The sequence below is a fragment of the Pleuronectes platessa genome, chromosome 6 (assembly GCF_947347685.1).
Source record: "Pleuronectes platessa chromosome 6, fPlePla1.1, whole genome shotgun sequence".
In the NCBI taxonomy this organism is placed as follows: Eukaryota; Metazoa; Chordata; class Actinopteri; order Pleuronectiformes; family Pleuronectidae; genus Pleuronectes; species Pleuronectes platessa.
Window position 1 is genome coordinate 21,612,546 of NC_070631.1, and position 14,495 is coordinate 21,627,040.

The window sequence follows — 14,495 nt, forward strand, 5'->3', positions numbered from 1 at the left end:
GGAGAAGCAGGTCTGGCACGTTTATATCCATGCACAGTTTTGTCAAGTGGCTTCAGAGCAAAAACATTCTGGTTTGTTGTTGCAACCTTAGTAGCGGTTTGCTCTTGGTACAAATACAGCTTAAGGCATCTTGGGTTGTACACTTGGTTACCAACATTATATAGTTAATGTCCATAATATTTTTAGCTACGGTAGAGGCATAACTCTTGCAATGGAAGTGTTGGTCTGTTCATTGTTTTCCTGCTTGTTTGGTTCACCATCCAGATTACTATATCTCAACAACTGTCAGATGGAAGGCATTTAAGGTCCCCAGAGGATAAACCCTAATGACTTTATTGAACCAAAGACTTTCGCTTAGGTTACAACCACAATACTATGTTTTAGTTTATCGCTGTTGCTACGTTTATGCCTGCCATCCATATCACTCTGGAGTTTTTGAGCACCTAAAATTGAGAAGTTAGGAAACACAGCTTTTTCTCTTTGAGAGCGCTGTGTCATTCACGAAGAAGTTGATGAAGATGTCAAGAGAGTTTGTTTGAATGCGTCTGTGCAGAAAACCCCCTCCTGAGTTTTAAATTAGCAACAGATATATAACTTATACCAAGCTAAACTACTGGATTTTTGATATACACTGTAATGAAAATGTATTCATTCAATGAGCATTTTAGATGTACAGAGCCACTGACATCATTGGACTTCAAAAGTTGTTAAAGGGATAGTTCACTGAAAAATGAAAATTCACTCATTCACTCTTCTCAATAGTATGCCGATGGAGGAGTGGGTGAAGTGTTTGAGAACACATAAATATTCTGGAGCACTGCACACACTATTGCCCGAGGCCACGACTGCTAGCATCGCCCTTTCCAGTAGTGGACTGTTTGTATCTGAAAAGTGGAAGGAATCCCTAGAGTATGTGCCCTTTGTAATAGTGGTATAATCCAAGGGGTCATTGTAGTTCATTTTGAGGTGACCACAGTCTTGGGATTTTGTCCTCTGCATTTCTTTTTCTAACTCATCTACAAATATCCGTAACCCACCCTTGCAAAATTAATAGCCTAATGGCGTACTGCTGAATTGGCTGGATTGCAAGGTCTAACTATGATCCGATGTAACTACGCCTTGCATGATTAGGTGTAATCTCTAGGCACGGGCAACACAGCTGTTGCTTTTAGCTTCCAGCAAGATAGCAAGGGCCTTGTGGCTCCCAGAGACCTGGCACCCGGATCTTCTGGCTTGGCCGGGGCTGTGTTACGGCCAGAAAAAGCTCTGTTGGTGTTAGGATCACAGAGTCGGCGTTAGAGAGCAGCCTTTTGACAGCCCCTGACCTCTTAGGGTATGTAGGAGAAAGGGTGAGGCTCTACGAGGAGAGCAAAGGGTGGTGGACCAGTCCGCCAATGTCTGTCACATGCATCTGAAGTTAGAAAGTAGGGAATGTGGGGGGGACGCCTGATAGCACTGATGGCCTGCTCACGCTTGTCCAAATCCCAGATTAAAAGGCCGCCACCCCCTGGGCTTGCTTACCCTCCCTCCCCACACTCACTCGCTCTCTAACACTCTTTGCAAAGCACCCCCAACAACACACACACACACACATAAACACACATACACACATTTCTCTGTCATTTCTCTCACTGTCTCTGTCTTACTCTATCTAACCCAGAAACTGTTCTACAAGCACCCCCAGCCCCCTCCCTCACCCTTTTGTCCCTATATCTCCCTCGTCCCCTCTCATCCTCCCTTGTGTAACAGTGCCCAGTGCTGGATTACTAAAATCTGATGCTGCTCAAGCAAAGGGCTGTGTCAGGCTTTGACCAGAATGGTGAGGTAGGGTAGACGCAATCCCATTCATCTTAATTCAGGTTTTTGCTGTTGGACAACCCTCAAAACACTTGGAACTCCTCTCTCCACAAATAACAGCTGTGATTCCCTGTTGAATTAATTAGATATACAGACTCTAGTGCTGTAGGAGAACAAGTGTACTGGAGAAACTACAAGGATGTGCAGAAGTGTGCACGTATAAGTTCAACCCCTTCTTCCACTTAAAGACGGGTGTTTCAGGAGAATTAGTTAGGAAGAAGCAAAGAGTACAATCTAGGTATAAAAACTGTTGTTGACTTGCCTGCAAAGGCACGCTGGAGAAAGGGTCCCCCTGCCCCCAGCTACCCTTTAATCTGACCAGTTGCCTTGTAGAGAAGCTGCTTCTATTTTGTGTTTAAAGCAGCCGTTCGATGTCTGTCTGGTTCCATCTCGTCTCCATTGTTCTGATTATTTTATGAGCGACAGCAGCACTGTGATGAGGGATTAGATATGGATTAGTGACATAAGGCATTTCGCCCCTCTGTTATTATTTTTCTGTATGAATCCGTGTAGGATTAAACACAATACCACAAGTAATCTGTCCACCAGATGACACCCATGACCTGTCACTGGCTCCCTAGTACTACGGCAACCTAAATACGTTGGCCAGGTTGGGTTTTATTGTAGATAGACAGTTGTGACAAGTGGAAACATAAAGTCAAATAAAAGATGGAAATGCCAAATTGATAAGAATAACTTTCAAATAAATTCTGCCTGTCACTTTGACTACCGCAAACAGTCAAGGTAGCATGAATTGGCATATAGGCTGGTTAGATTGAATAATAGCATGTCACATTAACCAGTTTGTTAGTAACGAAGCACAGAAACAGTGATGCTGTAAACGTTGTGGTCCACAGCCAAGACTTTTTCTAAATTTATCAGATTGAATCAGAACTTGCCCTTATAAGGTATTGGAAATGTAGACAACAATAAAACATAATGAGTACGGCAAAAAGCTTTATTTAATATTGAGCAATGCCAGACAAAAATCTTGTATGTCAAAGTTGTGGTAATATAATTGTGTTTGTTGTTGTTTTCTTCTCAATGAGCACAATGTCAGTAGAGTATTTTTATAAATAAGATACTGCGCGACACATGCATGTACTGTAGTATCTAAGAGGAATTTACTTTGAGTGTTGTGGATAACCATGTATTACTCTTTCAGTGCCTTCGAATCATTTCCTGTTTGTCACCAAATGGGTCAAGCTAACCACCAAACCTCCCCCATAGTTTTTCAGAGATTCCGCTAATGTCATATGCCCTGTTTAGATCATTCTCTCATTTTAGACATATTTGTGACTAATCCCCAAGTGATCACTTACAATACATGTTTTGTGAAATTCCTCCTATAATATCCTTTCTCTGCAAGTGCAATGAGAGATGGTGCAGTATTGTCTGGGGTCAGATGACTGACATGCACTGAACTCTGCAGATCCTCTGTATTTTTTTTAGAGTCCGTGTGAGAGGCTCCGGATATCTGCTTCGCCGTTTAGTATAAATTCGAAATCCAGGAGAAGTTGATGTGAGAACACAGCAGGGGATCCGTCGATGCTGGGGGTTTATGATGCTTCTAACGTGTGACAGACACAAAATTGAAAAACAAAAGGAAAACAAATATCTCCCGTTGAAAAAGCGATGACACACACATAGAAGACATCGATGCATATGTCAAGAGAGTTTATGGCGATGAGAGCCGACAGCGATACTGTGTGTTGTAAAGAAAACCACGTGATCTACACAGCGAAATTAATACGTCTCTCCCTGCCTCTGCCTGCTGCACTTCTTACCTGAATAATTTGGAGGATTTGATGCTGTTGTGAACGCGTCTGTGCAAAGAAGCTCCCGCCCCGCTGCATTGTGCATGTGTGAAAGGCAAACTGCGGTAAACACTGTCTCCAATTCTACGAACTTTACCCGCATGTCATTTCTGAAAACGGCTTATGAGACCCTCCGGGGGATTCACCCAGAGTGAGTGGGGGCGTCGATGACATTTCTATAACGTGACAAATAAAATATTAAAAAAAAGTAATAATAGAAATTTCTCAAGATGAAAAATCGTCAGTGCCATTGATCAGAGATTGCTCTGCTGTATTGTTCATGTACATGAAAGGCAAACTCTGGAAAAAGCTGGGAGCCAGTTGTACGTACATTCTCCAGGCATCAAGACTGAAAACGGCTCGTGTTTTGCGATCTGGTCCTGTCCTGTCGAATGAAAGGCATTTATATCACATCTCTATACTTCATATCCTTTCCATCAGGGAAAATCAACCAGATTTTATTATGGTTTTTAAGTTGATGTTTACTACTCTAGTGTTGAACCTTCAATAATTTAATATCCTCAATGACATACAACAGAGATAGGTTGTGCCCTGTCTTGGCCTGACCTCCCTCCTGTACAAATCCCATCACACATTTAGCATCATTAATTCACCTGTCTCTTCATCCACTCTTCTCATATTTCCACTTGGTCATTGTAAAAACAGGTTGGGCTGCTTTGTGATTGACAAGCAGTGTCACTTGGATTTGTTTGTCCAATATAATTATAATAAATGTCACTCGCAGCTCCTTTGTTCTGAATTGGTAGTTAATTCTGTCCAACAGAAACTCCAGCGGCTGATAGTATGAATGTCAGGACTAAATATTCTCATTACACAGTGATCACAATAATGTTTATAGAAGAAATTAATAGAAAGCATTCTGTCACATAACGGGCAGAGCTTCAGACCTTGGCACCGGGAAGGGAACAGTATTCTGGTGTGTGTTTGAGGCTCTGAGGTGACACAAGATCTGCTGAGCTGACACGTTAGTCTTATTTATGGGTTTGTGTCATACAGTGTGCAAAAAAACCCCGCTAAATGCTCGCCCACTGTTGAAGCCTCAGATACTATCTTCTCAGCACGAGCTACATAAAGGCCCTCTACTGTTGCCTGCTGCCTGCACTACACTGGGATAAATTAATCAATAAGAAGTCCTGTGTAATGTGTCGGGGGTTATTGTGAATTTGGGATGGGAAACACATAATTTCCATGAGTCATTATGACTACGTGTCAGTGTCGGAAATATTTTCCATTCTTGTTGAATCATAGACATTAACAATGGCTGCAACTAAAGATTCTTCTGGTATTTGAATAATCTTGCTACTAACTTTTTCCTAAAAGTAGTAATCTGCAGCTTTTCCAAATACGCACATGAAGGACAAAGCGGCCCTAGCACTTTTTCCAGCCCGTTTTCCAAAGTGATTACATTGAGCCTTACTCCCACCTGCCCCCCCACTCCGACCCTAATTGCACACTCCCATGTCCCTAAACCATTGCACATATTTTGTCCCCACTGATGGACAACAGATCATACACTGTTTATGTGTGATCTCCACACAGCAGACTTACAGCTGTTCACTGCGACATTTCTGCTCTACCAACTCACTGCCTCGTTTAAGACTAACATAGTCCATCACACATTAAAGAGTCGTTATGCAAGCGACTATTTCTGCAAAATGATTAATGTATATCCTCAGGTCTGTATAGGTCGCAGTGTCAAACACTCTAGTGAGGGTGCATAACGCAGATAAACAGTCACCCTACCTGAAAAGTGCACTGGCTAAATATTTGCCACAGTGTTTTGCAACAGAGGAAGTAACGTGTAATTATTAGCTTTGGCTTTGCTGTACTATAAACGTTGTGTTCTTCCCTTACAAACAAGGACACGGCATAAGGTTTGCACGTATTTACTGATGCATAAAGATGTTACTTTATATCTGAATTAAAATAAATATAGCTATTCTATGTCCTAAACTATTACCATGATCATGACTTCAGATATTATAGTAAAACATTTGCACAGTTGCTTACAGTTTTGACCTAGATTCATAGCTGTTATTTTCATACAAATCTCTTTTGAAATAATGTCAGACTGCTACAGTCCTATATAATTTATGTTGTTATATTATTGTTTATTGACGTAATGTAACTTTAAATCAAATAATAAATATGAATCATGTGACTTCATAAAAAGCAGGTCACTGATAGGAAGTACAATTCATTTTTGGTTGATACATTCGGTTTACTGGATAAATTCAGGGTAAATAATGATTTGATACCACTAGTAGAAAAGCTGATAATTGTGTTAAAAAGAGAAGGATTAGAATTAATATTTCCGTTTTCAATTTATTTTATGAAAAGAAAAGACATAGACCCATTCACTTTAAAGCTAAATCTATGGATAGACTTGACATTTAATGAGTATCTTCTAGACTGCGTTGGAATTTTTTTTATGTACAACTACTACCCATGTTTGTGCCTTATGAACATTAAACGTATGCCTCCTTAATCACACCTCCATTTAGACTCTCAATTCACTAGCTTAACCTAAAAAGCATTCAAATTGAACAGCCGCTCGATGAATGAGAATGCTCTCCTCATCTGTGCACCAAAACATGACATGTTCACGTCTAGCAGCTGAGCAGTGAAAGCTAAAATACACGGAAGGTAAGACTGACTGAAATCCACTACCTTCGCACACTTAATTGCTAAATACTAGATTGGTAAATTTAACAAATAATGAATAAACTGTTTTAAACTCAGGTGATCGATTGTGTTGGTCCCTGTTTTGTCTCCGTAGTCATGGACACTGGTGTGTGACGGGGCACAGATAGCATACATTACATTCTTCAAAACATGCATACGTGGTCAAAACAGACATCTCTTTTGTCCCCTCATTTTCAGGTGGTTCCACCCCAACATTACCGGAATTGAGGCAGAGCAGCTCCTGTTGACCCGGGGAGTCCACGGCAGTTTCTTGGCCCGGCCCAGCAAGAGCAATCCAGGGGATTTCACCCTCTCTGTCAGGTAAGTCAGACAGTTTTCCAGATATCGCCATTTACATTATAGACACATTGTAAGTGATACAGTCCATTGCACTTTAGGTAAGTCCAAACAATCTGAATGGCTGGATATATGATTACACACAAACGAAGCTCAATAGTGCAAAGGTCAAACACTTACTTTTAAGTGCTTTTTTAATAATTATGTGACCATGACTTAATCAGTTTTCAATCTGAGAGTGAGAAGTGTTCACCTCTCAGGAACTGGCAAGCTGTCTTTGACATCTCTACCCATGGATAGTAGATGATTAAAAAAAATGTCTGTGGATGAATATATGCAATGTGGTCATCAGGGTGGAGCTGAAATGAGTGTAACTCTGTGTTATATCTGTCACTCATATCTAAAACACATTTATCTTAATCTCGTTAATTGAGAGCCCGGGTGTGTTGCAGAGAGACGGTTTCTGGTAAGTGGGGTTTAGAGCATCATGCCATGGTGATTACATAGAGCAGGAAACAAACAGAAGAAGAGGCAGTTGGAAGAGTGGCTCTTCCTTGGCAACGGAAGCTTTTAAGAGATGCATTGGTCTGGTAGAAAGTCCAAACACATTTGTAACACTGTGACTAGCTGGCATGGCGACATTTGTCCGAAACGTGTGTGTGTGCGTGTGCATGTGTATCAGTGCATCAGGGAGAGAGAAGGAAAAAAGACAGTATTTAGCTTTTAAATGATGTTGAAGAATGAGGGACCTGTTAAGGATTTGACATTCACTTTCTGTGGTTTGTGTGTGGGATGTGTGGGTGTGTGGGTGTTGATGGGGTGAGTTATTGTCATGGTTTGTGGTCTTTACAGACTGTAAAGGGATAGTTCACCGAAAAATGAAAATTCACAGTATTTGAGTCCACAAAAAAAACTTTGACTCTAAACGAGTCCTTTTTACACTAAGTTTTAAGTCTACAAGTCTGCAACCGGAAGTGGTGATGCTACTATGGCGGATGTAGCGATGCTAACACCCACTCGCACTTGCCCGTTTAGGCTCAAAACTTGGTGTAAATGACGTCGTTGTGAGTTGAATATGAATGTCGGGCCTTCCGGACACTTTCACCACACAAGCAGTGCCACTTTTAGGCAAAATATAAACAGACTTTTAGAGACGCTTTCTCTTTCTTTTTTTACCATTAGTTACTGATGTGTACCTTGGTGTTAGCACAATCTAGATTTTACATTTATACCATATGATATTTGAACATGCAGCCTAATACACCTGAACACTTTGGATTCAAAACTCAAAATGACAGATGAGCAGCTTGATATAGATGTAAATACTGTGTTAAAGCTCATTTATGCTGCCTTAACAAAGGCAAAAAAATCTGTTTCAAACAATGCAACCGTCACTGCCGAAATGCTTCCATTGGTCCATTGCCTTGGTGTGGTTGCATTGTTGTCCCATGTGCCTGGATGAAATAACATCGTAGAGGTGCCTGGAGTCTCTTACCAACTCACAGTCTCTCCCCAATAATTGATTAATTAGCTACACTGGCGTATATCACTGACTGGTAGGCTTCAAATGAAGTCTATCAAATGGGAAAATATTGGAATTTACTGAAGATATCAAATTGAAGCAATTCTTAGCAAGCCTTATCACACACTCACACACACACTCACACACACTAACACACACACACACAGGCAGCGTCTTATCAGAGAGTCTAATTAGCTCGTCATGAGGCAGGTTTCATCTTACTGTGGCCATTAGGAGCGGGACAGTTACTCTAAGTGTTCAGATTTAATGGATGCTGAGGGACTCTGTTGTCCCTCCTGCTCTTTCTTATCTCCCTCTCTCTACCCATCCCTTTCTTATCTCCACCACCTCTTTTTTTCCCTGGTCCACGAGGTCAACAGAAGTTGCTCAAAAGCGTCGGGAGCCTGACATCTAAGATGCTAATGAGAGCTTTTTGAGGGTTTTGAAAATGTAATCAATTCAGAGTTTCATGAACCTCAAAGATGGAAAGGAGAAAGTTGGAAGCAGAAAAGTTTAGCCATAATTTATAATCAAGTCCAACTTTGTAAGCAGAGCTGTCTGTTGAAGTTTTCTCCATCATTTTGCATGCTCTTTATACACTCGAAAGACCCCAAGGAGGAATTTTAAGGTCAATTTTAAGATTTTTTTTTCTCCAGGGCAAATTACTACAGAGAGCAAATGGATTTTCTCCTAGCCTCTGTATTATATAATTCTAGCCTGGGTTTGCTTAGATCTGTTTCCACTGCAGCGAGGCTATTTATAGGTTTGCACAGTTGAGTAAAGAGCAGTTTACCGATCTATGATTGTAAATAGCATTTAAACTGCATTTTTTCATAGGTCTTCATTTCCGAGGGGTTCAGCAGTTTCTTACTTTCTGTGTTGAATGTCAATGTTGCATTGTGACATCTATCGTCCCTCATTGTGACATGGCCCAGTTTAACCCTCGCAGCTGACAGTGGCATTAGGTACTAACTAGATCTGCGTGTCAGCAAGGACAAAGACACAACAACCACAACTATAAAGTGTGCACATGTTTGTGTCAGTGTTTCTTCTTTCCTGACAAGTACATGGAGTTCCTATTGCATGTACAATTAACAACACAGCAGAGTCATACATTTTCAATAAAAAAAAAAAAAAATTGTATTTGAATATAGGGAACAATTTTATGCTAATTGATGACTATTAGATGATAGGATGCTCTGACCATTTTGATTGAATGCATCCAAAACACTCACCTGGCTAATGGTGACTTCTAATCCTTAACTAATGTTTGTATATTTTTGTTAACTCCTGCCCATGTGTGAGGGCGTCAGGCTTTATACTGTACTATACTGAACCACGAGATAGACCGTCAAAAACCTGTGAAGTTTTCCAGCTGTATGTGATGCACTCTCACCAGATGTTTCCAGGGACTGCTCATGTTTCCGCCGCCCTTGCATGCTAAAGACTTGTTGACCTTTTGTCATCAACCCGAGTGAAGTATAATCACGCTTTTGAGTTTTCTAATGTGTGTGTTTGTGAGCCGTCTCACCCCTAGCACACAGAGGGGAGAACTGAGAAAATGCATTGTTGACAAATATCTTGAAGTCCATGAGATGAAATGTTTGAGATACGTTTTGTTGTTTGGTCCGTGATGTGTGTTTCCAGCCATTCCTTTGCGGATTATATATTTGTTTTTTATCAGCTCAGTTTAGCCTTTGTCTACTGCTGCTTATGAACAAACAAGATAAGAGTAAGATTTCCCGGGTGCCTTTATTTGCAAACACTTCTTGTCTCAATTTGGTCAGCCTTTAGAAGTCGGCAGTGTAAAGCTGAGAATATATTGAGTGTACATAGTTCAATAAAATCTTTTACCAGATGATGAACTTGATGTATGCCAGCTCCTCAGAAACAGAACATGCTGTCCTGAAATAACATTTGAAATTTGAGGTCAGTTTCAAACATGGCTCCTCGATAATCTAGGTTAAAAAGCAGTGCAGCAGTCTGCTTCATATGCACGAGTGGAATAGAAACTTTATCTGCCTCAATTTAAAAAGTGGACTGGGAGCAGTAAAAGGGATTTCTCAGTGGTGTCAGGCTGTGTTGAGTGAAGAATATTACTTGCAATGGCTTCGGGGCAAAGCAAGCAATAATTTAGAAATTCAAGACTTTGTACGTGCATAAGTACGTGCATTTTGCAGCAATATATTCCCCAGTTTTCCATGTTTGTCTACTTCATCTTCTGGGTGAATGAGTTAGTGATCTAAATGCTGTTTATTGCTGCAACACACTATTTTTTCCAGATTCAGTTTTCGGTTTGAATGTTGCAAGAAAAATGTACACATAATCCTGCTCATAGATATGATTTGTTGCTGCTCTGGCTTTTGAACTAGCAGAATAACAATGCTGTGATCTGATCTGACTGTGTGACATTTCGGACGCTTGTACCTCTGCTCACTATCAATGCAAGCCAGCTCATAGATTAATCAAAGACAAAATTATCTTCTCTCTTTCTGCTGCGTTTCTTTTTCCAGTAAAGCATGATACCATCACACCATGAAATTGAATATGTTTAAAGACTGACTTAACTTCCACAATATATTATTACGATATACTAAGCACACATTGGTTTTCGTCCGGCCATGCTGAACGTGTACAGTTATTCACACTCTAATTTGTAGTTATTTAATCTAAAGTTTGTACTATTTGCCTTTGGATAATAACAAAAAAATTAGCTGGGTTTATGTGATTATCATGTGGAACAAAACAGTAAAGCTGAGATTAATCTAGTTTGTCCAAAGAATTGTCTTATTCCAGACGTGACGTTTTCTGGCAGATTGTCATTCTATTGCAGCTGAAACTAGATGGGCCCCTCATACATCTGCCAAGACCCAACAGTCCTTTTAGAGATGAAAACAACAGACAGGCATGAAAACATAACCTCCATGGCGGAGGTAGCAGCCAAATAGGGTGTTGGTGAGAATTTAAATTCACTAATTTGAAAATGCAGAACTTTGTTCAGTAATGAGGCACAACCTTGTACTTCACTGTAAAATGTTTTAAATCGTTCAACCTTCCTACATGGACCAACATGACTGCCCTTTGTGGATATTAACACTTTATGTATAGTCTTTCATTAACATAATGTACACAAAAAGATTTCATTCCTTTTAGCAGAGATTGGCAGATTTATGCACACGTCTACTCTGCTGCTGGGATGTTTAACAGTTGGTAGATTGTCAGAAGGATACACTTACAAACAATTCCTTAATAGTTTATGATGTGAATCAGTAGAGGATTGACACAGTTTTGCATAAAAAGAGCAGTAAAGTGTAGTTATAATTCTAACTGTTTATGGCAAAGAACCTAGAAGAAAAAAGACATTACTGAGCCAGAGCTTAGCAGACATGATGCTGAATTTGCCTCCCTGTATTTTTTTACAAGTATTCATCTATAAAGGTTATCTATGTCTGAGAGAGGGAGAGGGAGGAAGTGACTGAAAGTTTAATGCTGTTAAACTCTGAGATGAAAGAGGTTTCTGGTCTGAGAGATGAGAATGGGCCTTTAACACGGACGTAGACCTGTGGCACCTTGCCAACAGCTGCTAATAGAGCCATAAAGCAATTACTAGGAAACACTGAGAGGGAGAGAGATGGATTATTGGACAGATGAATGCAAGGATGGAGCAGAGGATTTACGGTATTTGGAGTAAGAGGATGGGAAAAAGCAAGAAAAAATAGGAATGTGAATTTTTGGAGAACAAAAAGAAAAGTGATGCAGGGAAATAGGAGTTGTGCCATTTGATATGACCATTAGCTGCTAATCAGTTTGAGGAAGAGAGGATACTGTGGTATCTCATCCTGGAGACCAGATTGGACTGACTGCCTGGCTAACTCCCCTTTGCTCCCTGACACAGTTATGTGTTGGTGTGTCATCCTTGTTAATATGTTTACAGGATGTTTGTTTGTCTCCGCTCAGGAAACATGTTTAACGCAGTTCTTTGAGATGGAAAATGGAAAAGTAGATTTACATAGAAGGAGTACAGAAGCATTCGTCTTTTTCTTCACTTCCTTCCAGGCAAATCCTATAGAAATTTATATACATGTGTGAGTTTTGTGCACCTATTCAAACCAGCCGGAGGACTTTGAATATGTAAAGTGGTAACAAATGTTTTTCTGGCTTATCGGTCTTTGAGCTTGGCAGCTGCATGAATCTTTTTTCCCTCCTGCTCTGCTTCCTCTGAATACATTAGAAATGAAAACGACTGTGTATTGAGAAGATTTGTGTTGTTTTCTGCAGAGAAGTGGAAGTGAAAAAATATTTTGTGCGCGATAAAGTGGATCTGTTATTGTTATTTGATTTTTTTTTAATCACTGCGTCTCTGTAGCTTTTTCTCACATTTTCTTTTCCTGCAATAGCTTGTGGCTTATTTTATCATTTCAATTCTGCCACAGATGGAAAAGGTCAAATTTATTTCATTCAATTTACATGTTATACACTTATTACTCTGTCAGCCTCATAAGAAAAGCCTAGCTATTCCAGATACAAAACTAGGTAGATTCATGTGAGAAAATAACAGCAAACAAATGAATGATGTCACCCAAATTGCCTATTCTTTAACGTATAAGAAAATTAGATCGTGTTTTAAAATGGGAGCATCGGGTTTGATAAACTGGACCTTTTTTTACACTGTAATTTATGTGCATTTGTTCTCTGGGAGTGAGTGTGGGCGACAAAGTGTGCACGATCTTGATTTGTTTGTGTGTGAGCATATACTTTGAGTTTGTGTGTCTGGAGGGAACGAGCAAACAAGATAAATACAAACGGAAAAAATGTTGAGTGCCTCTTTGGAGTGAGTCCACCTCTGTTTACAGGCACGGAAACAAACTGGGTGACTCGATTCCCTCTGTGTTTTATTTTCCCCCTGCACAGGCGTAACGATGAGGTGACCCACATTAAGATCCAGAACTCAGGCGACTACTACGACCTGTATGGAGGGGAGAAGTTTGCCACGCTGGCCGAGCTGATCCAATATTACACAGAACAACAGGATCTGCTGCGCGAGAGGAACGGCCATGTCATCGAGCTCAAGTACCCACTCAACTGCAAGGACCCCACCTCTGAGAGGTGACGACACTAACGCCCCCACACATGCAAATATGCTCACATTTGCTTACACAGAAACCCAATGTGGATAAATCCATGCAGATGGAAATTAAACTTATTAAAATACAACCCCACTTGTTGTTAAAGTGTTTTCTCTCAATTCATTAAAACTATATGTATGTGTCTAACCATAGGCTATTATTATAGGTTATTTTTATACCCACATCTTTAGTGTCAGACTCAAGAGCTTGGAAATGCCATGAGAAGCAGCCAAACCACCTGAGAAATGTTATGAGGCCAATTCTCCCTTCAGCTCCAGAGTCCTGTTTCTGCCTAAATGCAGTTCTGAGCTGTTTTCACCATACAGTGATTAAAACTTGACAAAAAAACGGAATACTTTTGATTTTAATGCTAATTTTGATTTAAGGCACTTTTTCAATATTATGCTTTAGGTTTTCGCATAATTAGGATGCGATTCCATACTGAAACTACAGAGACAGTTTTGCTGCAATTAACATCTTACATCTTGTCATACGAGCAAGTGAGAGGCGTTATTTCAGTGCCATCACCAGTGCAGAAAGATGAGGCTCACAGGTGAACTGGTATTTCTTGAACAGTTAATAGGTCTATACTAGAGATGTTCCAATTCAGATTCCGATACCAGGTTTTTGTGTATCAGCCGCTAGCGAATACCGTTCCGATACTAGTGCATTTAAAAAAAAGAAAAAAGTATATAACATATTTTGCTGCTTACCTGTAAGGAAGTGGTGATTGCTATCAATGTTAGCTTGGCTCAGGTTAAACCCTTTGAAAAACAAATAGATACATAGAATGAATCTGATATAACTTCTTACATCATCCAGTTTGGAAGTCATACCTTCAAGAGAACACAAATTAATAAATCTAGGCATATACAACAACCCTCAAAGCAGAAGTCACACATCGCCATTTAATTTTGTGACTGTCCAGCGTAAAATATGGTGCCATTTTAGCCAACTCTGGCTAGCGCTACACTACCACAGATCACTTCTTCTTCACCACAACAATACTTACCAGTGCTTTTACAGCGTAACTGCTCTTTAAGTGCGATGATGGAGTAATTCCCGGAAAGAAGGTTGCAGTTTTAAAATACTTCAGAGCGTGGTATCAGATCGGTACGTATGTGTGAGTACTCCCTGGTGCCCGACCCTGCAATGTCAGCAGTATCGAAT

General features: G+C 40.2%; 1 protein-coding gene across 2 annotated transcripts in view; it reads left to right on the forward strand.

Moving 5' to 3' along the window:
* Positions 1-14,495, forward strand: part of ptpn11b (protein tyrosine phosphatase non-receptor type 11b) — a 40,292-nt gene that overhangs the window by 7,876 nt on the left and 17,921 nt on the right. For both annotated transcript variants that reach the window (XM_053424521.1, XM_053424522.1), the window contains exons 2-3: positions 6,579-6,701; positions 13,111-13,305. In XM_053424521.1, coding sequence (XP_053280496.1) covers positions 6,579-6,701; positions 13,111-13,305 — 318 coding nt within the window. The remainder of the gene's footprint in view (positions 1-6,578; positions 6,702-13,110; positions 13,306-14,495) is intronic.